Source organism: Furipterus horrens, unplaced genomic scaffold, assembly GCF_987537825.1.
Source record: "Furipterus horrens unplaced genomic scaffold, mFurHor1.1.pri manual_scaffold_13, whole genome shotgun sequence".
NCBI lineage: Eukaryota > Metazoa > Chordata > Mammalia > Chiroptera > Furipteridae > Furipterus > Furipterus horrens.
Window position 1 is genome coordinate 1650182 of NW_028327183.1, and position 26265 is coordinate 1676446.

General features: G+C 59.3%; 1 protein-coding gene across 2 annotated transcripts; it reads right to left on the reverse strand.

The window, feature by feature from the left end:
- Positions 1-11734: 11734 nt before the first annotated feature.
- On the reverse strand, positions 11735-25254 carry VSTM2B (V-set and transmembrane domain containing 2B). 2 transcript variants are annotated; one of them, XM_090259621.1, is made up of 5 exons: positions 24647-25254; positions 23898-24082; positions 22947-22976; positions 21268-21745; positions 11736-12414 (listed from the first exon to the last, which is right to left on the reverse strand). In XM_090259621.1, exons 1-5 carry the CDS (start codon positions 24714-24716, stop codon positions 12326-12328), a joined length of 852 nt encoding a protein of 283 aa, XP_090115747.1. In that variant the 5' UTR covers positions 24717-25254; the 3' UTR covers positions 11736-12325. The 2 variants fall into 2 exon arrangements, with proteins under 2 accessions (XP_090115748.1, XP_090115747.1); XM_090259622.1 differs by lacking the exon at positions 22947-22976 and having other exon boundaries at positions 11735-12414.
- Between the last annotated feature and the right edge of the window lie 1011 nt (positions 25255-26265).

The following is a 26265-nucleotide window of genomic DNA, read 5'->3' on the forward strand; positions in this document are numbered from 1 at the left end:
TGTATTCCAGCGTTTCCTGGTAAAAAACCTTCACTTATTTATTTCTGACGAGTCCACACCAGCCCGGCACAAAGTCAGGCACAGACGTGAAAGGGCTTCTCTCGCCCCCACCCGCGCCCGCGGCCCTCCGCCCACGCAGCCCCTCGGAGCCGTGTCGCTGTTCTCAAAAAGCCTTCGAAAGGGATTCATTTCCTTTTATTGTCAACGTCACTGCTGAAAACTTAGATGAACCCAGAGGAGTGGAATAAAATAAAAACGGCTACGGATTCCAGCGCTCAGACCACCCTGGTCAAACTTGGCCGATTTCGGGCAAATCCTTCAATGCCGTGCGTGCGTATGTGCAGCGTGTTCGCATCCGAGCCGTTCCGGCCTCGCTGGGGCCTTTCACGGGTCCCGCTGGTGACGTAACCGAGTTGTCGTAGGCGCGCGGCTGAAACATTGTTGCGCGCGGAGCTGAAACATTGTTGCGCTCGCCTTTGAAGGGCGTTCCTATCCGGCCCCCCGTGAACGTTTTTGTGTTACTGCTCTGCTGTAGTTGGCTTATTATGATGGATGGTCTTTAGGTTCCATCCCTCTGAGGGAAATTCTGGGTTAGGAAGTAGCAGGATTTTAGTCTGTAGTTATCCTGGATGAGGACGCCTTCCCGAGGGCGGGACTGTCCCTCCATCTCCCAGGGCTCAGGCCGCTCTGTGCATCCTGGCCCTGAAGGAGGAGGAAAGCGTCTTAGCTTTCTTTTTCGGCGGGTGGTTACCAAGGCCGGGTCTGATTTGCTTTTCTTTGGTTATGAGTGGGCCTGGCTCTGGGTAAAGGTGGCTGAGAGGTGCCGTCCAGTGGGCGAGTGGGCCCGTTGTCCAACCTGTGTCCCCGGGCACCAGCCGGGCCGGGACATGGCCCCACAGGGGCAGGTCTGTGAGTTTTCGTGGGCAGCGCTGGGCTTTCCTGAGGGGTCAGTAGGCCTGGGCAGAGCGTCCGCCGTGTCTGCCGCAGCCTCTGCCTGTAAAGCAGGCTGTGTCCTGGCCCCGAGCCACCGGCACAGAGCAGCTGAGACGTGCCAGGGCCGGGAGACCCCATGAGCACAGGACGGCCGATGGCTTCCAGTTCAGGAGGACATGACTCATCGGCCTGTTTTTTCTCAGCCTAACATGCCCCTCTCTGCCCACAGCAATTTCCTGTCCCCAGTTTGCGAGCCTCCAGGGTCCCCTCCCCTGACCCAGGAAGTAGAGGAACAGTTTCAGCCCCGGGCCAAGCCATCACTTGCTAGAATCTCTAGGCCTGGGCTGCAGCTGGTCCCGGAGAGCAGGGGCCCAGGCAGAGGTGCCTGGTGACAGAGAGGGGGCCAGAGGGAGATTCACACCGCCCTGGGCAGGGCCGGGGGCAGGTCATCACCCAGGAGAAGCCCAGGCTCCGCACCCTCCTGCACGAATGCTGCGCCCTCACCCAGTGTTCCCACAGCCGTGCCACCTGTGGTTGGAATGAGCTGGGGGAGAGGCAGCGGGCACTGGGCCCACCCGTGAGTGGCCACACCCTGCTGTTCTCGGGTGTGAGGTGACAGGACACACACACACATCAGTCTCTGCCTCGGGCTCCTGGCCCTGAGCCGCCCAAACCCTTGGCGTCCTGGGTGGCAGGAGCGCCTCCTGCCCTCATGAGGCCACGGCTCGCTCGCACCAGAAGGACCAAGCCAGGATCAGAAGCAGGAAACCTTCCAGGGCACCCTGTCCTCCCGAACTGGGGCAGGGCTGGAGCCCGGGTGGGTGACCAGTCATGGTGAACGAGAAAAAGCATTTCCTCTCGCAAAGGAGGGATTGTGACCAGGGCGGAGACCCAGGCAGCGGCCTGAGCTGAGCTGCGAGGGGAGCGAAGGCCCGTGAAGAGCAGCACCTGCAGCTGTGTCCCCCGGTCCTCCCTCCATGGCCCATCGTGTAGATGCAGGGGGGCATCGTCAAATGGGTGGGCTCCTTGCAGGTGCAGACTGCACACGGCCCGGTCGCCGTAGGAGGAGGCAGTGTGTGTCAGGGGCCCAGGGTGTTTGTCGTCCTGCCCTGGGCACAGGTGGCCACAGGTGAGCACCTTCACCTGGGTCCACGACCGGGGTCACGACACTCCCTCCCGGCCTCCAGCTGCACTTCAGGTGGCCTCTCAGTCAAGCTTACTTCACTTACCTCCTCCCTTGTCCGGGCCATCAAGTCCCACAGGTGCAGGGTTCAGAGAGCTCTCGGGTCGCTAGACACCTGTCAAGGGCGTGGAGGCCCCACCCCCTCCCCGCACACCCATGAGGGCTGCAGGGGTCTACAGCCACCCCCAACCTGAGCAAGAAGGGTGTGGTCCTGCGTCATGTGACAGGGGTGCCCCCCAGCTCTCGGGAGGGTCCAGGGAAAGGGACCTGTGATGACCTTGGGACCAGATTCACCCCCAGAGCGAGGCCATCACCACGGCACTGCTGGGTCCCTGCGCTGCATTCCGTGTGCCCACCCCGTGTGCCCACCCCGTGAGTGCTGTGGCCCAGCCGCCCAACCCAGAATCGCTCCCCTTTTCTGCATCGCAAGCAGCTGGGCTGTGAATGGCTCCATCTTTTTTCCGTGTGGATTATTTTACTCTAAGGTTTTTCCCTGAAGGGAAATCTATTGGCTGGAAAGAATATAGTTTTTTGGTTCTTACAACTTTTTTTCTTTAAATCAACCTCCTAAAAGTCTATCTCCAGTGTATGTGTGTGTACGTGTATGTATGTGTGTGCACATATATGTATGTGTGTGTGTGTGCACATGGTGTATGCGTGTGTATATCTGTATATGTATACATGTGTATATTTATGTATGTGTGGGTAGAGTGATCTAGGTTGTAGGTCCTTGCTTTTCATCACCTTGAATACTTCTTGCCAGTCCCTTCTTGCCTGCAAATTTCTTTTGAGAAATCAGCTGATAGTCTTATAGGCACCCCTTTGTAGGTAGCTCTCTGCTTTTCTCTTGCTGCTTTTAAGATTCTCTCTTTATCTTGATCCTTTGGCATTTTAAAGATGATGTGTCTTGGTGTGGTCCTCTTTGGGTCCAACTTGTTTGGGACTCTCGGTGCTTCCTGGACTTGTATGTCTATTTTCTTAGTCAAATTTGGGAGGTTTTCCTTCATTATTTTTTCAAATAAGTTTTCAATTTCTTGCTTTTCCTCTTCTCCTTATGATTTGGATGTTGGCACTTTTGGAGATGTCCCAGAATCTTCCTGTTCTCTCCTGTTTTTTCGAATTCTTGTTTCTTCTTTCTGTTTTCTTTGAAAGTTTATTTCTTCCTTATGTTGCAATTTGTTGATCTGAATGTCAGCTTCCTCCCCTCCACTGATGGTTCCCTGTATATTTTTCTTTTATTTCCCTTAGTGTAATCTTCATTTCTTCTCTTATGCTTTTGCCACACTCAACAAGTTCTCTGAGCATCCTAATCACCAGTGTTTTGAATTCTGCACCTGATAGGTTGCTTATCTCCATTTTGTTTAGTTGTTTTTCTGGGGTTTTGTTCTGTTCTTTCATTTGGGTCATATTTCTTTGTCTCCTCAATTTGGCAGCCTCCTTACGTTTGTTTCTGTGTGTTAAGTTGAGCTGCTTTGACTCCCTGTGTTAGTGCACCTGTTAAGCTGTATGGGGTGGAGCCTTAGGTATTTGCCAGGGCAGGGCAATCCGCTTCACCGCTTTGTGGCTCTGTGTGAGGTGAGGGCTTGGAGAGGGAACAATGCTGCTGCCTGGCTTCTGGAGGTTTGCCTGGCACTCGCCCCATTTCCAGTCACTTCTCCCACTTCCTGTATGTAAATGTCACTCCTACAGTGCTGCTCTGGTGATGGTTCCCAGGGTGGGTGGGTTTGGGTAGCTTCCAGGTCTGTGCAGTCCCTGTAAATGCACTCCTGAGAGATGGGCCATTTCTTTTGCTGCCTGATCCCCTCTGGTTTTCACAGCCAGTATTTAGGAGGCTTTATCTTCCCGGTGCTGGAACCCTGGGCTGTGCGGTCCGGCCTGGGGCTGAGATCACTCGCTCACAGGGTAACCCTCCCAATTTTTATCCAGCACACGTGAATATGAGACCACCCACTCTGCCGCTGCCACACTGCGTCCTCTCCACCCCGGCTCCCTGCCTCTGCCCCATCTACCCATCTGGATGAATATTTCTTCTCTAAATCCTTGGTTGTCGGACTTCCCTACAATTCGATTTTCTGGAAGTTCTGGGTGTTTTTGTTTTGAGGTCAGTTGTGATCCTCCTTACGGACGTGCGAGGAGGTGAAGCATGTCTGCCTACGCCTCTATCTTGATTGGAAGTACCCAGCTTCAGCATTAATTGGAATGTTTGACTATGACAGGTTCCATTGGCATTTATTATTTATTGGCTCACTCTCATCCCCAGGGAGGTGCTCACCCGTCCAGCAGGAAAGCCTTGGGCCTTCCGAAGCAGGAAGCCCGAGGCTGCCAGCAGGTGGTGCCCTGACACCAGGGCTGAATGGGCGGCCACGCCTGCTCCCACATCTGAAAGCCATTCCCAGCCACTTCCAGGAATCGCAGCCCCGGGAACCGGAACCCAGGCCCTCGGGGAGCCAGGCCAGTTCTCTATAAACAGCGTACCCGGGTTTTGATGAACACCTTCCCTGCCAGAAGGAAGTTATGGAGCCGAATAGTTTAAATAAGACAGAGGAAGATGGAGGTTAAAGGAAGAGCGATTGTGAGAACCTGAGGAAGGGGCGTGAGTGTCGGTGACCTTCAGAAGTTGACAGCGCATCACCATCACCGGGCAGAGGAGAGGGGGACCGGCAGGTGGCCTGTGGCCTGTGGCAGGCGGGGCTACTTCTAGGAAGGTGGAGGGTGGATTCCACTGCTGCCTGGTTTGTTTGCTTTTCGAGGCGCCTTTTCCCTTTTACTGTGAAATGATTTTCTGCCCAGTGACCTTGTTATGTCACCAGGGAAAGAGACAGCCATCCCCGCCGAGTAAATAATTCAATGTTGGGCAATGAAGTATTGACACGGGCTCATGAATTTCATGTGACAAGTGTCCTTTTCTGTGTTTACAGAGGTAGGAGCTGAGACCGTGGAAGCTGAAGTTACTTAGCAAAATTGCTACCAATTAAGCTGTGTTTATTTTTTGATGTTAGAGAGTATCTGGTGACACTTATTCGTGACATCAGGGTCAGGAGCCACTTGATTGCCATTCTCCCTCCTCTTTATCAAGGGACAGCAGAGCTTGGGGTGGAGAGGCCGCGGCAGCCGGCGAGGACCGCTGTCATCACAGCACCGCCTGTCCCACTCCACACCCCCGTGTGGGTGCCCGGGCACGCAGGCACGGACATCTGAAACCACTGGGAGCCACAGAGGGGCTGCCTCATGCTGGGGCAGGAGAGGTGGCCCCCTAAGCAGTGCCCCTCCAGAGTCACCACAGCAGCCCCATGTCCTGTCCCCAGCCTGTAGCCTCTGGCCAGCTCCCCCCGCCAGGGGACCAAGGTGCCTGGAATTCCAACAAAGAGAGTCATTCTTTCAGTGGGAGGTTGCTTTGTCCAGTTTCACTTTCAAATGCAAACACCCCGGTTGAGGGTCAGAAAGAAACCCTGCCAGGTGACAGGTGAGCACACCCTTGTCAGGCAGCCATGACCCAAGGGTGGAGGGGTGGGTGGGGGGCGCACAGAAGGGGAAGACAGGACCAACCACACATTGGATTGATTTCACCCGTTGCCTTCACAGTGAAAACCTGGACTTATAATTTGGTCTGACGTGGACAGAGTCCTGGGTGTACCTGGGCAGGAGGAAGTTGTTTTCCCTTTGCTCACTCCCTGGTCTCCCCTCGGCTGAGAGAGCAATTTCCTAGTCAGGGGCCGATGGGGGTCAGGGTCAGGGGGATCTCTGCTCATCCCCTCTAACAGGCACCAAGTTCTGTCTGCTCCCCCAATCCTACCTATCACCCCCACCCCCACCCCCGGGCTGGGTGCTTCAGGAGGACCCTTATTTCCCCTCCCTCCTGCAGACACAGAAGCCTCCTGCCCCGCCCACCCTCCTCTCTCCTTGTGCTTGGAAGGTTGTCTGTTATTAGTGCAAAATCCTGAGCAGGGACCAGCCCTGAGAGACACAAGTGCCCACAGGAAACACGTAAATCCACTCTGGAGCCAGGAGGCCCTTTCTTTCTTTCTTTATTTTCCCCTTTAATTAGGTAATTAATCAGCAACACAGGTCAGGAAAAATGATGCCTGGTTGGCCATGTTCTCGGATGAAGATCAATGATGTTAATTTTCCAGCATCCAACATGATTAAAAACCCTCAGTAAACTAGAAGTGGGAAGATTTTCCCCACTTGATGCAGTTTCTAGTCTGATAACATCATACGTGCTGGTGAGAACTGAGCTGCTTTTGCCACGAAATCAGAAACAACAGTTACCAGCTCTGTTCTCCTCCATGTTGGAGTGGTAGTTAGTGCAGTAAGACATGACAAGAAAAAAAAAAGACAGCATACAGTTAGTAAAGGAATAAGCAAAACCATTTTTATTTGCTAGCAGCATCTTCATGTAGGAAAATCCTAGAATCTGCAAAAAAGCGACAGGACTTATCAAAGAATTGAGTAAGGTTGTAAGAAAAAGATCAATATGCCTAACGACATTGTGTTTCTATATACTGGCAACAATCATAAGTTTCATGTGAAATAAAGCAGCTGACCTTGGCATCAGAAAATTGGAATACCTAGAGATAAGTTTGGCAAAAGATGCGCAAGTCCCATAGAGGGAAACCTGCCAAACAGTGCCGAGAGAAATTAAAGAAACCTAGGTAAATGGGGAGAGGTGGACCATGTTCATGGATCTGAAGGCTCGGTATTATGAAGATGTCAGTTCTCTTTAACTTGATCTGTAGATTCAACACAAAACCCTCAGAAGTTTATTTTATGTAGAAACTGACACACTAATTGTAAAATGTGTGTGGAAGTGCGAAGGTTCTAGAAGAACTGAAGGAATTTGAAAAGGAAGAACAAGGTTGGAGGATGCATATAAGTTGGCCCAGGTGCCTGGGATTTTATAGCCAGGCCTGGCCTGGCAAACCTCCTTCCTCAGCTTCCCTCTGGGGAGCACTGTTCTCCCACCCTTGGTCCATAGGTCTGGTGCCAGGCTCATGACTCATGCCAGCCAGTGGCGCTGCCATGTCTCCCTGGCCACAACCCAAGCTGGACCAGTAAGAGGTGAGTCTAGGACTTCGCTGGAGTTTTAAGGAAGGAGGTGGTTGCTTTTCACTGGTTGACAGACTGGAGGGACAGACGCTGGGAGGGCGCCACAGTCAGGCATGAAAGCGCACACAATCCCACCTGTCCTGGGGACATCAGCTTCTTACACCCTGGTACGCCCCCTTCCAAATCTGTGCGTGTGTGTGCGCGCGTGTGTGTTTCTCTTCCTCTGTGTAATAAATTTGGGACTCAAATCCTATTTCAAACATGCTACAGGAGCTTGCTACTTAAAAGAATTCAAAATACTTCCTTTTGGGATGTGAATAATCCCCCTGAGATTTATTTGTGCTACTGGCTCAGGGAAAATCTGGAAGTCACAAAGTGTTTATGGCTGGGTGGGTGTGATCTGACAGCCTTTGAAAATTCCTCTCCCTGTCTCGGAGTCCATGTCCATCCATCCATCCATCCCTGCTGCTGTCACCTAGCAGCCTATCATATGTCTCCTATTCAGTGTTGCGAGCAGGACAGGGAGAGACAGGCAGGGAAGCCCGGGCCGCCTGGATCGAGTGCCCACTTATTTACGGTGGTCCCCAGGATGGGGTTATAGGCACGAGGGAACGCCCCTGCCGCACAAATGGGAAGTGCTCTATTAGTGCAGCTGGAGCAGCCCAGCTGAAGACCAGCACCGTCTCTTTGAACATCGTAATTGAATGTCTCTCAGCCTGAGCATTCCGCTGTATTGATCTGAATTAATCATCTGTGCATCTGTAATCTGGCTTCTCCTGCCCAGGAGTGCCCCGCATTGACACGCTGCCTGGTCACCGCTTCCCCAGCGGCCACCCCTGGCCTGGAAGCCCTTTGCAGTTCTAAAGGCAGCCAATCGCTCAGGTGGAATCAGGTCTTGCTGCTAAAGGAGAGACTTCCCTGTGAAGCCGACGGTCCATGTAATGGGCGTTAACGTTCTGGAAAGCGACCGCGGTCTGCTTCAGCGCGAGCTCGCGGTCCCTGGGACCCAGGGCAGCTGTGGGAGGTGGCAGCGGCAGGATCGAACTTTGACCGGTGGGGGTCGCTGCGCTGGGGGGCTAGGACGTCAATAACACGCCTTTTGGTGTTTAGGGGGCAGGGATGCGTTCAGCGGCAAAGCACCCGAGTGTGTTGGTAGAACGTGTTGTAGGCACACTGCAAATTGCCAGAGCAAAATGGAAAATTTTGAATGCTATAACTTACTGAAGAAGAAACCCACACACAGAAAGAAAAAAAAAATCAACATTGCAAGAAAAACAGAACTCAGGTTATCTACAATCCAATTTAACTTCTGTGTTCTTAAATCGAAAACTGGACACGTGTTATTTGGAACGTCGATTACCAGCTTGGGGATGGGAGCCTGGTGCGCGTGCCCCTGCTCCGCCGCCCTCTGCGCTCTGATTGGCGGGGCCTCCTGCAAGGTCAGAGGCTGTGGGGGCGGGGCGGGACGGAGACAGACCCGCCCCGAGTGCTGGTGGGTTTGCCCTGCCCGCAGGTGCTCACAGACTGTGTACCTGCGCGAGGAGGGGCGGCGGGGACCAGGAGTGGTCGGCTTGTCAGGAGGCATGGAGTCTGCACTCTCTGGGGCCAGCTGCTGTGTGCTGCCTGAAAGACCCACGTGGGTCAGCCACACGAAGGGCCGCCCACCGGAAGGGACTGCACCCTGCAGGGCCCTTCCCGTGGGGTGCCTGGCTTACTCCCCAGCACGCTGAGCTCGCCTCCCTCTCGCTCTCGTTGGGCCTGCGGCTGGGGTGGCGTGGGCCCGCGTCATCTCCCCACGCCCCTCCTGCCCCCTGGCTTTGGTGTTGGTGGCAATGCTGATCCACAGCCAGCGGGCCGTCCTCACAGGCTGGGACTGGAGCTTCTGAGCCGCCCACTGTGCACTGCTTTGTCCTTGAACTTCTCTCTGCTGTGGGCCTGGGCCGAGAATAAAATCCAGAGGAAAACGCGCTTTGGGTGGTTAGTTGGAGTCCGTGGCTTTGTTTGTGGGGGGTGCTTGTCCCTCCTGATTTGTGTGCCCCTGACACTCCATGCAGGCTCCCCACTCTTTGTCCTTAACTTGGCGTGCCGCATGGGGGACCCCAGGGAGCATGCGCCCAGGTGCCCAGAAGCCCGCGTGTGGAACCGCAGGTGCGCACCTGGCTGCTTCCTCCTTCAAGTCCACGGCACTGAACCAGCAGGAACGCTGGTCCGTGGGGGTCAGAGGGCTTTGCTGTGGCCTCCTGTGGACCCTAATTGTCCCCGGCCTCAGTCTGACTTCCATGCACTTCTGTTTGAGGGAGTCAAGATCCCACTTAAGGGAACGTGACCAGCCTCATCCACGATTTCCTTCCCGAAATCCCTGGTCCCTAGGAGGAGACCTCAGGATCCGTTCCTCTGTCTGCGCAGAGCCAGGGGCAGCTGGAGAGCCGCACAACACAGCACACCTGCCTCCTCTCCCGGTGGGCGGTGCACCAGGCCCGTGGCTCCTCCCCCCGTGGGCGGTGCACCAGGCCCGTGGCTCCTCCCCCCCGTGGGCGGTGCACCAGGCCCGTGGCTCCTCCCCCCGTGGGCGGTGCACCAGGCCCGTGGCTCCTCCCCCCGTGGGCGGTGCAACGGGGTCCGTGGCTCCTCCCCTCTGTGGGCGGTGCACTGGGGTCTGTGGCTCCTCCCCCCTGTGGGCGGTGCTCCGGGGTCCGTGGCTCCTTCCCCCGTGGGCGGTACACAGGGGCCCATGGCTCCTACCCTGTGGGCGGTGCTCCGGGGTCTGTGGCTCCTCCCTCCCATGGGCGGTGCAACGGGGTCCGTGGCTCCTCCCCTCTGTGGGCGGTACACAGGTGCCCATGGCTCCTCCCCCGTGGGCGGTGCACCGGGTCCCGTGGCTCCTCCCCCCGTGGGCGGTGCACCGGGTCCCATGGCTCCTCCCCCGTGGGCGGTGCACCGCGTCCCGTGGCTCCTCCCCCGTGGGCGGTACACTGAGGTCTGTGGCTCCTCCCACCGTGGGCGGTGCTCCGGGGCCTGTGGCTCCTCCCCCCTGTGGGCGGTGCACCGGGTCCCGTGGCTCCTCCCCCGTGGGCGGTACACAGGGGCCCATGGCTCCTCCCCCGTGGGCGGTGCACCGGGTCCCGTGGCTCCTCCCCCCGTGGGCGGTGCACCGCGTCCCGTGGCTCCTGCCCACCTGAGCAGAGTACCAGCCCGTCGCTCCCGGGCAGAAGCCTGGCTGACCGGCCCGGCTTGTATGAAGGGAAATGGCTCCCCAGCCCCGTCCCTGGCGTGGTCTGGCACAAGGCCAGCCCATCACTGGCACGTGGTCTCCACGCCACCTGGCACCGGTGAAGAGCCTTATTCATTTCAAGCGCAGAGGGCGTGTATTCAACTTGACGTTAGCCCACAGCTGTATTGAGTTAACTATAAAAAGAGATGACCCTTCTGGACAGACCCACCATCACCAGACGAAATGATTAAATTTACAGCTCGATTGGAGCTGATCGATGGAAATGAAACGTGAGACACCGTAATGTGTCCGCCAGAAACAGCCGCCCCGCCGTCAGCTCCACACTGGGGGCCTCTGCGCAGGCGGCACGGTCCAGAGGCACCTGTCTTTTCTCTTTCCCCAGGGGAGTACCGCGGTCCTCGCCGGAGCAGGCAGGCGGGCAGGATTGCGATACTGAGCGGCACCAGGTGCAGCCGCCCCGGGCGCAGCGGATCCCGCAGCCCAGGCGGGTGTGTGCGCGCGCGCCCCGGTGGTGCTGCAGTTCCGGCGCTGGTCAGCAGGGGAGGCTCTGTGCGCCGTGGAAGCGGGACTCGGGCCGCCCAATCCTTACAGCGGTGAACGTTGCTTGTCGCCTGGTCCTATCAGAGAACAAGGAAGCCTGGGTCTTGCACTGGCAGCCAAACGCCTGGACTGGAGTCCCGCCTGCCCATTCTGTGCACAGCTGACGGGCCAGAGCCGACACACGGGCGCCGGGAGGCGCAGTCCTAACCCGGAGCCGGCCCAGGAGGCACGGGTGTTGGAGAGCAAAGCTCAATGACAGGCAGGCGGGTTTCCAAACTCGCTGGCTTTGGAACCAACCCACGGGATCTGGCTATGGAATGCGGCCCTGTCAGGGGATGAAGACTGACAGCCCCCAAGGCGTGTCTGTCCCTTTCAGACGCGTGGCCTGCCCCAAGCACACGCGTTTCAGAGGCTGGAGCAATCTCTAGACGCACCATGTCGGCCCCAAATTTCCCCTCCAGCCAGCCGTGACGTTAGTAACAGTAAATAAATACACCTGATGGAAAACCTCCCCTCGGGCAAATGGGTGGGCTCATTAAAGCGGAAGGGGAAAGGCTCACTCCACTAACATCACCCCTCTTCCCAGCAAACCCTCTCCTTCAGGACCCTGGCTGGGGGTCCTGTCACTCTTGGCTCGCTGAGGTCCCCTGTCCCTAGGGGAGGCCCGGAGCACTCCTGTCTGCAGTGTGGCCTCAGCCAGGTGCCCTGGACTGGCCTCAAGGAAAAGGACGCCCCGAGGCTTACCATCCATGCATGCCTGTGGGAAGCTTATTTCAAAGTCGTTTTTTATTCAACTGTTGTTCAGCAATATACAATACAGTGTATAAACAAGTGTCTGACCTTGTTTCCAATGTTTATTTAAAAATAAATATTATTGACAGTGAATTTTAATTATGATAAGATGTATCTTTTTTTAATCAAAATGTTTCAAAAGAAATAATTTACTTAATAAAAAAGGTAAGCCTTCAAAGACAAAAGGAAATGAAAAGAAATTCCTAAACACAATAATCTACTGAAAATATTTTGCTTTGTCAGAAAGGTTGTGACCCAACATTTTTATGTCGTACCCTAAAGGTAGTGGCTCAACTGTTCGTGCAAAATGAAGACCTGGAGGCGAAGTTGGGAAAAGAAAAGTACGCAGAAGCGGAGACGCGTTGACCCTGGGCTCAGGCGGCGCGGGCCGACCTCCCCCTCCTTTGGAAACTGGATGCATTACTTCAGCTGTTCTACATTTGCATAACTTCCCCCGAAATATGGTTTATTTGTTTTCCACGTGGACTCGGTCATGCTTCTCTGTCTCTCTGCGTCCATCTGGCGACACTGTCCTCGCCCGGGGTGCAGGCAGGCAGTGCGGCCCCGCGGAGGTGCGCACGCTCAGGACGCAGGGCCGGTCAGTGTCCCACCAGCTGGCCGAGGAGCTTATGCAGAACTAACAGGAGCAGGGACAGGAGCGGGTCTGTGGCGTAGGTGGGCCCGGTGCCTGCGGGGACCAGAGAACGGCAGGGTGAGCTAACGCCTGACTCACGAGAACCCGGCAGCCCGCATGTGGGAAGCGGGGCGCGAGGGAGCGGACAGGTGGGGGTCCCTCGGGGCTGGGCGCGGCCCCCGGGCAGCTGGCTCCCGGGGCTGCAGGCAAGCCCCCGGGTGGCCCGTGTCCACCGAGGTCGTGGCTGAGCACGGTGCCCTGGGACTGCAGGCTCTTCCAGTGCTGGATGCTCTTCCTGACCCCACCCCGGGGACAGGGTGCCTGGTCTGTCCCCACACTCCCTCCTGGCCTCCAGGCCTGGCTCATGCTGTCCCCTGGCTAGATGCCCCCTTTGCCCCAGGCCCACCCCTGCCACATCGAGACTCCCCTGGGCAGAGGCCTGTCCGAGGACCTCCAGACCAAGTTCTGTTTCCGGGCCAAATTGGAGCTGCCCTGTGTGTGTCTCCCCTTTGACCCGTGTCTTCCCCGGGGGGTAAGCACAGGAGGGCCCGCATCCCTGCCCCCAAGCTCCCTGCCTGCACCCCGCAATGCTCCGAAACACCTGCAAAATGAGCGGGTGTGAGCCTAGCTCCCACGTCCCCAGGGAGGGCACCGGGCGTCACAGATGAAGCTGATCCCAGATACGAGCCAGCTGTGGGCCCATCGCTGTCACAGCGATGTCACCTTTCACTGTCTCAGACCCTGCGCACACGTCTCCGCATCTAAGCTCTCAAACACATCCCACTATTCCACTTCCATTTCCCCTTCTTGCCCATTTCTTCCCTAAAAAGGCTTGTTTTATTGAGCACGTGCTGCTCTTAAACCATGTCAGATTCTTCCCTCAGAAAGTGGCTTCATATGTATCTTTTTTTAAAAAATAAAAATGTCGTTAGATGCTTTAGGTACTTTGTATACTTAGATATATTTGTATATATATACATATCTAGACTCTTATCGGTTGCTTTTGAATCCAGTGAAGCAGTACAAGCCCCTTTTCAAGCTAACCGCTGCCTGGAACCCCCATATTTGAAACCACTCGGAACAGAAGTGCCCCGTGTGAAGCTGGGGGTGGGGCTGGGGGCCCAGGGTTCCAAAATGCCTCGTTTGGGAACCACTCACAGGAGGCTGTCCAGGGCCTGTTCTGGATCTGAAACTCATGGACCAGGGGGCACTACAGTGCCAGGGTGCCCATCTCACAGACTTTCAAATGCAGGCACCCTGCTCCTCCGTGATAGGCCCATTGATATTCAACTCACCCCCTTACTGGCCTCTGTGTCCCTCAAAGTAAGACGTGCCCCAGATCTCTCCAGTTAGGCAAACAGGGGGCATCACTCAGTGCCTGCTCCATGGAGGCAGCTGGGCGCGCGGTCCAGGCCTCAGGCTGCCGTCCTGCTCGGCAGATCTGCTACCCACCAAGCCTGGTAGGAAAGACAGCCGGAGGCCCGAGGCCCAGGGAGGAATGGCTAGGGTCCCGGCAACCAGCGACCAGCACGCAGCAGCTCTTCTGCCTGGAGGGTGCCTGGATCTTTCTTTCTGTTCCGCACCAAGGACTTGTCTTTAGAAACACAATGTAACTCAAAAGGTGAACATATTTTAATTGCCCAGGGATACTGCTATGATAATTCCATAACATGTGCTCATTAAATAGAATTAGCGCCCAGGAGCATCCTAGGACCAGCCACGCATGACACCGTGACTCTGCAGACTGGGCAGCATTATGAATTATTATTGCCTTGTGTATTCTGGCTACATTAGTCCTTAATGCGAATACAGTGATTCATCTGCCCACCTGGAGACTTAATTTGTTACATGCTTGGAAAAGTGTATCCACACGAACTTTAACACGGATAATCATCATCCAATCTCGGCCCGGCTGCAGTCGCCAGAGTACCCGGTGTCCAGCAGAGAAAGGGGGCCCCTGCTCCCACCCGCACCAGGAGGGATGGGGGGGCCACTGCAAGGCAGGGTAGGGGGTACTTCTGGGGTGAGCCACAGGCCAGGACCTTCCCCCGGGCCTTCTTCCCGGGAGACCTGGGCTGAGCGAGCAGCACACCTGCAGGACCCAGTGCGCACGTCCCACCCCCGTTCCAGCTGCATCCAGCTCACCCTTCTTCTACCCCGTCACCCCTCCCCCACCCGGCCCTCTCAGCCGTCCAATCTCCTCTCCATCCCTTCTCTCACCCGCAGCTATGGATGGATTCTCCTACCCGCCCATCTAGCCAAACAGCGTGCCCATCCTGCCAGCTCTAGGCTGGGGCACTGTCTCTAACTCGAACTCCCCGCAGCCCCTCCCCTCTGGCCCCCTCTCCAATCTCAGCACCACAGCCAAGGGGCCCTCCTCCCCACGGCCACGGCCCCTGCAGAAGGCAGCCCGCTCAGCAGTGCAGGTGACCAGGCCCCACACAGGTACACGCACAGCCAGGCCCACGAGTAGGGTGGTGTTGTTTGCAGGTGGGACACGAGGAGCCAGGACGAACTTGTCCTTGCTCACTGAGTGCCCGACTCATGGCAAACAGCCACCTCCAGGCAAGGACAGGCTGTGGCATCTTCCCCACTTGTTACCCTCCCCCTTGAAATGGCACAGAGAGCCCTGGCCAGTGTGGTCAGTGGGTTGGGCATCGTCCTGCAAAGCAAAAGGCCGCAGGTTCGATTCCTGGGCACGGCACATGCCTGGGTTGCAGGCCCGGTCCCCTGGTTGAGGCACGTGCGGGAGGCAGCTGAGCAATGTCTCTCTCTCTCTCTCTGTCCCTCCCTCCCCCCTCTGTAAAAATGAATACATAAAACCGTAAAGAAGAAATGGCTCAGGGGTGCCCAGCCTTTTGCAGCCTGACATCACTTTCTCTCGGGGAGGCCATCACTTCCTTCCGTGTCCTCATGCTCCACGCTCACAGCACGTGTGGAGCGAGGTCTCAGTGCGACGTCTCAGGCTGAAGCATCGGGAGCGGCCCCCAGCCCCATGAGTGATGCCCACGACGAGAGCCGGCATCTAGTGAGTGTCTCCTGGGCGCCAGGCCCTGTGCAGAGCTCAGCTCCCTCTGTGGCCTGCCTGGTCCTGCCACTTACTCTCTGGTGTGGGCACTGGTGACATTCAGGTGACAACAGATGCAGGAGCTGGTGAAGGGTCAGAGGTCAAATCCGGTTGGATGGTGTGGGAGGTGAGCGGCGTGGTGCCCAGGAAGTCACGGACTGGGTATGATTCTGGGCGGCCGGAGCTCCTGGAAGGCCCAGACGGGGAAGTTCGTTGGCGTTCGGGGCCGGTTCGCTGAGCAGCAAGGAGGACTGGAAACGCCGGGAGGAGAGCGAGCTGGTCGGAAGGGCGGGGAGCCGAGCTCCCTCCCAGACTGTCCTCGGCGTCCCTGGGGTTTGTGCTCTGTCTCCCCCATGCAGTCGGCAGCCCCTGGGAGGACTGGCCTTTCAGGGTTGCTCCCCTGGGCCTCGCCCTTCACTGGGTGCTCTCAGGGGAGACCCTGCAGACAGCTGACCTTCGTAGACATGCCAGCCCTTCTGGCTGAGCGGTCACATCTGAGCTGCATGGGGCAGGGCCCACGGGCCAGCGGATGGTGGGGGAAAGCGCTGAGACCTGCAGGCTCAGGTTCGCACCCTCGCTGGATGGCTGCGCACCCCCCCGGGAGCTACTTCCACGGCTCACTGCCCAGCGGCAGCAAAACCCTAACCCAGAAGAGGCCACATTGGGTCATGTGCCCTGGCATGACTGCAGGCTTCCCAGGAGTGCCGGCGCCGAGGGTTAGCAGGACGAGTGGGGACTGGCAGTTCCTGGTGCTGGCCCGTTTGCCTGTCACCTCACCCTGCCTGCAGCCCTTATGTAAGACAAGGGGAAGCTTCTCGCTGCTTTGGATAAGTTTCCAAGACAAGTCAGCAAGGCACTGGGGACAGAAAAGACACTTTTTCCCTCTGGGCTGCAAAGGTGTTTTAAAGCAAGCCTGCGTCTCCCGTAAAGCTCAGGCGTTTGGGCCACAGCCGAGCCTTTGCCTCTGTCCACACGGGGCAGAACCAATCAATATCGCATTACAGAGGTGCCTGACTACGGCTGTCCCCACGGAGGCCTGGGAAGCCTCCACATTCAGAGCTTTAAAAAGTGCACCTGGCGGGTTTAATGAGACGCTTCTTGCTGGGTCTGGCTCCTGGTGACATTTAGAAAGGCTGGCTCTCCACTCATCTGGTGGGGGCTGCCACCCCGCCAGAAGGGCTCTGAGACCCGGGAGGGCGCTGTGTGATGAACAGGGCAAGAGGGATCAGGTAGGACTGCAGAGAGAGGGAAACTTGCACAGGGCACTCACTAAGTGCTCAGTAAAAGGCAACTTCCGTATCATTATTTATCAGTTACAGTCCATAGAGCAACTGTTTTGTCCTTAATTTGGGGTCTCCCTGCTGCTGAGAGAATGGCTTCGCCGTGACCTGACCACTCAGAGATGGACAAAGGCCACTGTATTTGGTGTGACTTTCTCATTCCATGGGGTACAGGGTTGAGGGGAAGAGGTGAGGCTTTCAGAAACGTTCCCAGGACTGACCTGAGCAGGAAGACAAAGATCCCTGAAATCACACCACCTATAGGAAGCCTCCTCCGATTGCCTCAGCTGGTTAGGGGCTGACACAGATGGCTCTGTCCTGGGTCTGTGGCTGCCGTTCATGGCAGCCCAGATGAGGAGATGGCATGTGGCTGGTAGTCACCCCTGTTGGCTGTTGTCAGGGCTGAGGGCGGCACCTCTCTCCGGTTGTGTGGCCTGGCCGTTTTCTGTATAAAATTATTTCCTTGTTTCCCTCAGGGGCTCTCTTTTCTCGGGCAATTCCTGACAGATTTACTTTCTCTTTAACCACGATCCTCCAATGACATCAGAGTTTGAGGGAAGAACGACTGTTTATTTAAGGCGGTGATTTTCAGGTCCTTGCGGGTCCGGGGAGATGGGGAGGGCAGGTGGCTGTCTGTGCCTGGCGCACTGTACAACGTCCGCTGGGGGCAAGGGTCAGAGTGAGGGCCTTCACCTCGATCGGAGCCCCCTGGGCGCATGGTTTACGGTTGCCATGGTGATGCCCAAGGAGGCTCTCCTTGATGACTCCCACAGTAACAGCTCCTCTAATGCCAGCACCCCCGTGGCCTTGGCCGTCTTTCTCTCATTGTTAATTGAAATACTGAGAACCCATCTCCGTGTGGCACCAGGCAGCCGGTGCCCCATCCAGCGGGCTCCCTGCGGGGGCCCGGGGGCCTCTCCTTGGAGCCAGAGCCCAAGGCTAATTAGAGGTTCGCAAGCCACAGATCTGATCCCAAGCGCCCTGCAGAGGGGGGCGCCTCTTGCCAACACACAGGCCCTTCGGTGGCAAACGGTGTTCTCAGAGGCCGATCTTGGCTTCATCTTGGTGCCTTTCTGGGTTTAAAGGGTTTGTCTGGATGGTACCCTGTTTTGTGTTTTCTCTTTTTTTCCTAGAAATGGTAACCAGCAACAAATTGCTCATGAAAAATAGGTCAGCCTTCAGATTAATTAGGAGCCAGATTTATAGATGCGGAGAAGAAGGGGCCCCATCTCCCGCGCTCGCTCTGCTGTGCTCATCCAGCTCATGTTATTTTTAAGCACAAACATCAAAATGTCTCTTGACAATTGAGATGTGAAATGAATGAGTTTTTGCATATAAACTTTTAGTGCAAAATATGCGCCTAGCTGCTTTTGGCACATTTGGGGCAGAGGAAGGGTTTTCTGGCAGAGCTGAGCAATAGCTGAAGGGTGGGGCCTCATGAAAGCGCCCCCCACCCCAACCCCTGACCCGGCATTACTGAAGCAGCTCACTTGAAAAGCGGAGCAGCAACATAGCCTGGTCCGGGACTTCTGACTTCCTCCCAGGAGCCATCGCTTAACAGGTGACATCTGGGGAGATGGGCTGGGGCTGGCGCGTCCACCTGGCCCAGGCCTGCAACCACCTTGTTCATTAGGAGCTCAGCTCTGGGTTTGGCCCAGAGTTGGGGTGGGATGGAATCTGCCCTCCTTGCTCTGGGAGCTGGGGTGTTCCCTGGTGCTCCCCAGATCCACCATTCACTGTCTTCTATTCCGCCCTGAGCCCTGGGGGCGCCTCCACCACCCAGGTGCCCTTGCCCACAGCTCCCAGAGGGAGGCCAGACAGGGGCAGGAGGGCAGGAGCAGAGTGAGGCCTTCGCTGGGCTGCAGAGGGCTGGCTGTGTCCCTCCACAAGGCCATAGCTCCCAGCAGGCCAGCCTCTCTGGGTTCTGCTACCTCCTTCCTCCCCTTGCTCCCAGCAACAGCTAGCTGCTGGCCGTGGGTGCGCACGCACCTTTTCTGGCCTGTCCTAACTTCGGCCACACCTTTAAAAATGATGCTCATCACCTCTCCCCTGTGACCCTGTTTGAACGTGCCGTCTGCTTGGACGGGTACTCTCTGCAAACACTCTTGTGTGTAAACCAAGTGGCAATGGTCGCCCCTGGTCCTGTCCCCTCTGCACTGCTCAGACCTGGGGCTGGGAGAGGCAAGCCTCCCTGAGCCCCCTCTCTGGCCCAGGGATGCTCAGCAGGACTGGGGCTGCTCACCGACATGGCCCCCTGGAAGGCTTATCAGTGTCACCTGGACGCGGTCTGCAGGCTTCACGCATCAACAGCCCCCAGCCCCGGGCGCCTTTGGGGGCGGGGTGAAACGGGATGCTGAAGAAGGCATTGTTCCTTCCTTGGGTCATGGCCATTCGGGAATGTTTACAGATTAGAAGTCATCAGACCCACTTCTGCACACCCACGGTGGGACGCAGAGGTGCCTCCCAGCACAGTGGCTACCCCAAGGGTGCCACCCAGGAAGCAGAGGGCACAGGCTTTCTGCTCGCCCAGCACAGGGCCTGCCCTCCTGGGCTCCCAGCGGGAGCTGGAGGAAAACCTGGGCTTCTCTCTGAGACAGGTCTGTATGGGTTCTGGCCTATTTAGGAGCTGGAAAGGGTTTTGGGGTGATAGAGACCTTAGAGGCCAGCAAACCCCTCTACCACTGCCCAGTCAGCCCTGGTGACTGGGCAGCTTGCTGCACTTGCTGGAAGGAAGTGAATATGATGTCCCCATTCCAGGGAAGGGCTGGGGCTCTGATCTATGTGTGCAGGAAGGTGCCGCAGCTGCTGGGGGGTCATAGGCCCTGCAGTGTCAGAACTGAGCTACCCTGAGGGATCCCAAGGTCTCTCAGAATGACAGACACTGTCCTGGCCACCCTCCATGGGTGGGATCCCTGTCTCAGGAATGAGCTGCCCCGTGGCCAGCCTGGAGACGGAGATCTGGCCAGCCATGCCAGGGGGCTGGGTCGGTGTGGCTGGGCTCGGGGCTCAAGCTCTGGTTGGAGGAGGGGAGACGCAGCAGGAAGGAGTCCTGACTTTGGCCTCAGGAACACTTTCGTGAGCACCACCAAGTTCCCTCCCCAAGGTCTCTCCATCCCAGAGCACTTCCTTGGTGAAAGCCTTTCTCAGCCCCAGCTGCCGCCACGGCCTGGCCTCCCCTGCCAACCACTCAGCCATATTTCCTTCCCCTGCCCTCTGCCAGCGCAGGCAGTGACCGTGGTGCCAGTAATGCACACTCACACAGCCGCTGCCACCCTGAGCTCCCCACAAGGGCAGGTTCCAGGTGGAGAAGCCCAGTCGGAGACGCGAAGCCACGTGCCCACCGTCACACAGCTGGGAAGGGGTGGAGGCCGCGCTCGCACACCTGCCCTCCAAAGCCTCTGCGTTGCCCACAGGAATGTTCCAGCTGAGGGGCACGTGCGTTTACCTGCTGGGGCCCAAGGGGCCGGCACAGAGGGGCCTGTCCTTCACCAGGCAGCACCAAGTCTGCTAACCACCCTGCCTGTCTCTTAGCACTTTCCAGTGCACCTACTGCGTGCTAAGACGAGATGGCTAACCTCCCCGAAGAGTCACGCTACCTTTTCACCATGACCAGGCGAGGACTACATTTCCCAGCCGGCCTTGCAGCCGCGCAGGCCAAGGTGACTGTGTCCTGGTCAACGAACTAGGGTGGAAGTCACACTGACCACTTTTCAGCCTGGGCCTTAAAAACTCGCCTCACCGTTCACTCATTCTCTGCACCAGCTTTTCCCAGAGGGAGCTGCAGTCCTCCCAGGATGACGGGAGTCGCTGTTCTCTGTCTTCCAAGAATGACACAGGCTTGGAACGCTTCTGAATGTGTAAGAAAGAAATCGACGAACTGTATTCAATGTGGCCTCTCTTCCCCTATCTGTTGGCTGCATGGCGGTGCCCAGAGTGGCCGTGGGAGCCACTTGTTGGAGATGGTAGAGTCTCTGTCAGCCTCCGTCCCTGAATGCCTGCCTGGAACGGAGCCACTGCACCCCCCTGTCCAGAGCAGGAACTTCATTTGTGTTCCGCTACTGGCATTTTGGGGCTTGTTAGTGACGGCAGCTAGTGTTACCTTACGTGAACATGGAGGCTAGAAACTTCCCAGTCGGCTGGGGGAGCCGGGCCCGCACAGACCCCACCGACCCCCGTGGAGCACAGCCTGCGTCTGAGACCCTCGCGCATGCCCACAGAGACAGCAGAGGCCCCCCAGCAGGACCCCTCCATGCTGCTCGGACAGTCTGTTCTGCTGAGTCGGGCAGCAACCAGACACACACCTCCCGCCTCCAGAGACCGCTCGGCACACGCCACCTCCCGCGCCCAGAAACGCAGCTCGTGAATGCGCCTAGCAGCCAAGAGTCAAGGCCGGAAAACAGCGAAGAGAGCCGCAGGGAGGCTGCCGGACACGCGTCTGGGGCACCCAAGCTACCAACTACCACGAGGACGCAGGCGAAGGTGACCGAGCCCAGCCTCCCCGCCCCCCGCAGCGTCATCCCGCATCCACGCCAGCGCGTCTCCTCTCCGCGCCCCCCTTACCGGAGCCGTGCCTCTGGCGCAGAAGGACCGCCTGGCCCGGAGGCAGCGATGCTGACGAAGCAGCAGCGGCAGCGCCCACGGGGGTGGTGGCTGTGTGGGCCGTGGGGGCTGTGGGGGCAGCGGCGGGGCCGCGGGCGGCAGGAGGGCTCTCTGGAGACTGGCTTCTGTCGCCGTGGCTGGGCTCGGAGGTGGTGCGGCCCGCAGAGGAGCGGGTGGCGCCCATGTGGTTGGCGCTGGAGGCGCTGGCGGGGCCGTGGCGACGGGGGCCGCTGCTCTGAATGTGGGACACGGCCTCGGCAGCCTGCAGGTTGGGCGGCGCGAAGCGCGAGAGGACGCGCAGCAGCGCCTGCGCCGCGTGCTCCTGCGTGTCGTCGTCGCCATAGTCGGCCACGCGGCACTCGTACACGCCCTCGTCCTGCTGCCGCACGGCGGAGAGCCGCAGCCGGTGCGAGATGTCATTGCCCTGGACGCGCACGGTCTGCGAGAGAGCGGGCTGGGGTCGGAGGCCGCGAGGCGCAGGCCGCCCACGACCCCCATTGCGCCCCTGCGCCCCTCCGCCTGCCCCGCCGAGCTGTGCCCGGCAACGGGACCCAGCTTTCCTTCCGCCCCTGTATCCCCAGGGGCATGGGGCTCCCAACCGTGACTGGACCCAGGGTGGCCCTTCCCACTGCGTTGTGTCCCGCGTCCCCCGCCATCCTAACGAAGGCCTCACGGGCGGGAACAGAGAGCACGGTCCATCTCCACATGTACACACACTGACAGTCCTTCCTTCTAGAGCCTGGAGCGCCTGAGTGGCGTCCGCAGGTAGCCACCACCGTGCCCTCGGAGGGCGCAGGTTTACCTGCCCGCATCCCCTAGCCCTATATAGCTAACCCTCCACCCTCCCAAGAGGGTAGGGACCCGGGGCTGCAGCTGGCTCCCCCGGCCCTCTGCTACTTATGAACCTGCCCTTGGCGGGGTCAGCCTGATGCTCCCAATCACAAAGTACTCACCCCCGACCTCCCTGGCCTGGGGGAGGGGGGTGCATGGGGAAGCACCCGATTTGTGGCCCTCACCTTGCACCCGGGGAACCCTCACCTCTGAACCTAGCTCAGGAGGGGGCTCTGGAAGTCTCCAGGCCCTGATAATTGCACACGTCCTCTGGGAAAGCTTGGGCGTGTCTCCTCCCTGAAGTACAACCCCCACAACCCCAGCTCTGTGAAGCCTGGCAAGACTGCCTCTGCCCACCCCCCGTGAGCCCCCACAGCACCTGGCACTTCCACCTGAGGCCTGCAACCCCCGCGGGCGAGGGTACTGGGTGTGTGGGGGTTGGGGGCCCAGCCCACCAGCCAGAGCAGGGACCCCACCAGGGAGCAGGTGCCCCAGTTGCGGGGAGAAGTGCCAGAAGAGGGGATGCAGGCAGACAGGCAGGGCCTGAGCGCACCTGGAAGAAGGGGAGTTGTACAGGTGAGTGCAGAGGGGAGGAAGGAGATGCAAGCTAGGGACCCTCGATTTACACAAAAGAGAAACTAATCCCGCTACTGGCAACAGATGGCGCCCGTACACACCAAGCAGCCACCATTGTGAGCAAGAAAGTCCCCACAGAGGTCGGCGCTGAGCCGCTCCAACAGGGAGGACGCTGCGGGGCGCGAGGCGGCCAGCAGGGGTCTCCCGCAGCCCACGCTGGGCTCCACACTTACGCTGATTTTAGTTGCGTCCTTATTCGTTACCTGAAATGCAAAGAGGGAGAGAGGGAGACGTCAGGCTCTCGGCCTTCAGGCTCAGGGAGCTCAGGTGCGCCTCTGGCAAGGGGACCCTCCGCGGGTGGGCTGGGACTTGAAACCACTTGGATGTGGCAGGATTGTTGCGTGCACGGAAGACATCAGGGTTTCCAGGAGAGTTACTGGAAGGAAGCTGGGCGTGCACCGAAGGATGGTGCCTGGCCCAGGAAGGGTTGCCCTAGCGCACCTGCGGGCCGAAGAGGGGAGGCTGGAGCACCACCGTGTGTGTGTGTGTGTGTGTGTGTGTGTGTGTGCGCGCGCGCGCGCGTGCGTGCATCCCCCCGCTATGGCTTTCTAACCCTATGAGAAACAGGATGGAAGGGCTGGCATATCTGGACAGGACTCAGTGGGAGATGTGAGCAGTAACTCCAGGTGGGTAGAGGGGGAAGTGTGTGTGTATGCGTGTGCATGCGTGTGCTAGGGTGTACCTAAGAGACTGTAGGTTACAAGGCACAGTGGCTGTGCCCCCCCCCCCCCGGAGGTGACCTGGGGGCTTTCCTGTACATGGTGCTCTGTTGGCCTCTGGAATCCTGACCCAGAGGAGCATAACCATTTGGCCTGGCACTCTGGGGACCTCAGAGTGGCAGAGGGCAGGGAAAGCCATCTTCCTCCAGCACCCAGCACCCATCAGACTCTGGGCGCGCAGTCAGCCAGCAAGAGCAGACGAGCTGGATGAGGTGTGGCTTTTCAGGGGCTAGGTGTGGACTTCCGGAGTGGTTTTGGAGAAGTGAATGAATGAACAGGATTTTGGGGGTGGCAACTGCTGTTGTTGAAGAGGCCACGGGAATGGAGGTGGGGAGGGTGAGATATGGGCTGCCCCGCAGGGCGTTGTTCTGCTTTCCTGCCCAGGGCCCTGGGGAGCCCGGGTACCTTGCTCCGGGCGCGGGGCACGCTGAGCGCCAGCTCCTGCAGCAGCTCCCGGGGTGGCTCCTTCAGGTACCACCACTGAATCTCCAGCGAATACGAGGTGGCTCCGCTAGCCCGGAATGCACAGGGCATTTCGATGTCGTCTCCCTCCCGTACTGTCACATCTTTGGGGACTTCCGTAAATGTAGCTGGGGGCGGGGGGGGGGGGAGAGGCGTGACCAACTCCGGGGCGGGGGCCTGGGGCAACCCGAAGCGAAAGGCTTGGCTCCAGCTCGAAGGCCTTGTGCTTCCCATCCTGCGGCTTCACGCGTGGCCCAGGCGCCCGCAAAGTTCGCTAGAGCTCTGCCGGGCGGCCGCAGAGACTGGCTACCGCCGCAGGCTGCTTTCCTCCGGGTCGGCTGGGACGCCACCAGCGGCTCATGCTAATCCCCCGCGCCCGCCGCACTACTCGAGCTGGGCTGGGGCGGGCCACCTCCCGCGCCCTGCACGTCGCCTCTCCGCAGTTGGAGTCCTGATCTCGCTCCGAATGACCCGTGCGCACCACGGTGGTGACCCCTCGCCGCTCTCTTCCCCCTACCCTTTCGGCCCGGGCTGCACGCCGGGATGGCTGGAGACCGTGAAGACTTCCCCTTCTCTTCCCCCTCCTGCGCCCTGGAGACCCGTGCGGGCTGGCTCTGGTGACCCTGGCCAGAAACCCGCGCCCCCTCTCCCCCTGCCCCCGAGCCCCCAAGCAGCAAAGTTCCCGCGCTCACCATCGGCCACGAAGAGCAGCAGCAGCGGCGGCAGGTATCCGAGGGCGCCGAGCTGGTTCCGCTGTTCCATCTCCCGCGCGGGGCGCGGCGGCGGGGCCCCGGGCGCGGAGAGGCGGTGACGGCAGCGGGGGCTTGGATCGGGCTGGGGCTTCGGCTAGGACGCCTCGGAACCTGCCATGGCCCCGCGCGGCGCCCCCTTCCCCGGCCGCCAGCGGCCGCCAATCAGCCCCGATCCCTAGCTGGCCTGCCCGGCGCGGTTCCGGCTGGGGGCGTTGCGCTGGGAGCGCAGAACGCGAGGTCCCGCCTGGGTCTACTGGCAATCAGTCCGTGCCTCCCTCTATCGCGGCGTCCAGAGGACGGTGGAGAATCGCAGGTTAGTCTTTGCCGGGCGGGCCGGGCAGGGACTGGGCCGCGCCGGGACCCATCCCTGGCTAAGGGAGCGTGCGCCTCGGAGCCGCGAGCAGAATTCCGCCTCCCAGTCTCCTGGTTTGGCTCCCGCCTGCCACCTCCTCCGGCTCCCGCCGAGCTCTCCCGTCGCCGCCCCCGCTGGTTCCTCCGCGGCTGTTTCCGCCAGGCGAGTGGGCGCTCAGCCGCGGCGCACAGACCTGGTGTCCGACCCAGCGCAGCGCGGTAGAGCGAGCGGGTCCGGCGTGGCGGACCAGAGCCGGAGAGAGGCGGGGAGAGGGGAGGGGGAGGGGGAGGGGCGGGGGCGGTCAGTGGCTCGGTGCCGAGCCGCCTCCACCGCTGCATCACCCCGCCCTCCCCTCCCCTTTCACAGCCAGCACCGCCCCCGCCCCGGGGCGCCCCCTCACCCCCGCGGGGGTCGCTTGCTGAAACCACAGTCCCTCCAGCTGGAGCGCAGCCCCGCCCCGCACCCGCTTAGGCTGGGGGTCCTCCCACCCAAACTCTCCCTGGCTCCTTCCCCATCTCCACCGCCTGAGACGGCCGCTTGTCCCTGCACACCGCGTGTCCCGAGGCCCTCTCTGCAGACCCCCGCCCTTAACTCCTTACCCCGGTTTGGGCAGCGAGCGACACCGCTCTTTGTCCCAGGCCCAGGCCATGGCGGGTGGGTGGGCGCCCGGGTCCCGGCCCGGGGAGAAAGGCGGATCGCTCTGCCGGGCCCGGGACGAGGCCGAGTGACAGCGGCGACGCCGGGAGTCTGCAGTGTGCAAGCGAGAAGGGAGCGCAGGGCGCCGGGCAAGCAGGTGCCCGTGGCGCGGAGAGCGCACGAGTGAGCCGGCGAGCAGAGGCCGTGAGTGACGGCAGAGACAGCCGGGTGGGGTGAAGTGGGGAGCGCCCCGCACGTCTCGGGGCCCCGGAGGTTTCCGGGTGGGGGCGGGATTCCTGCACGCCAGTCTTGGCCCCCGCTAACCGGGTGTAAAGGGGATTCCCGAGGCGAGAGGTCGCTTCCACAGACAGGTCCCGGAGCCCATCCCCCACCCCCGGCGCCCCGGAGCCTTTCCCAGCCCTCACCCAGAGCCGTCCCCGCCCCAGCCCTCTGCAGGAGCGAGGTCTGGGGCCCGAAGGGAAACGTGCCGCGGGCTTGAGGTTCCGATGCGCACGCAGTCGTAAGGGCGAGTCCCAGCGCTCCGCCTGAGTCCCGCTTGCGTCGGTTCCCC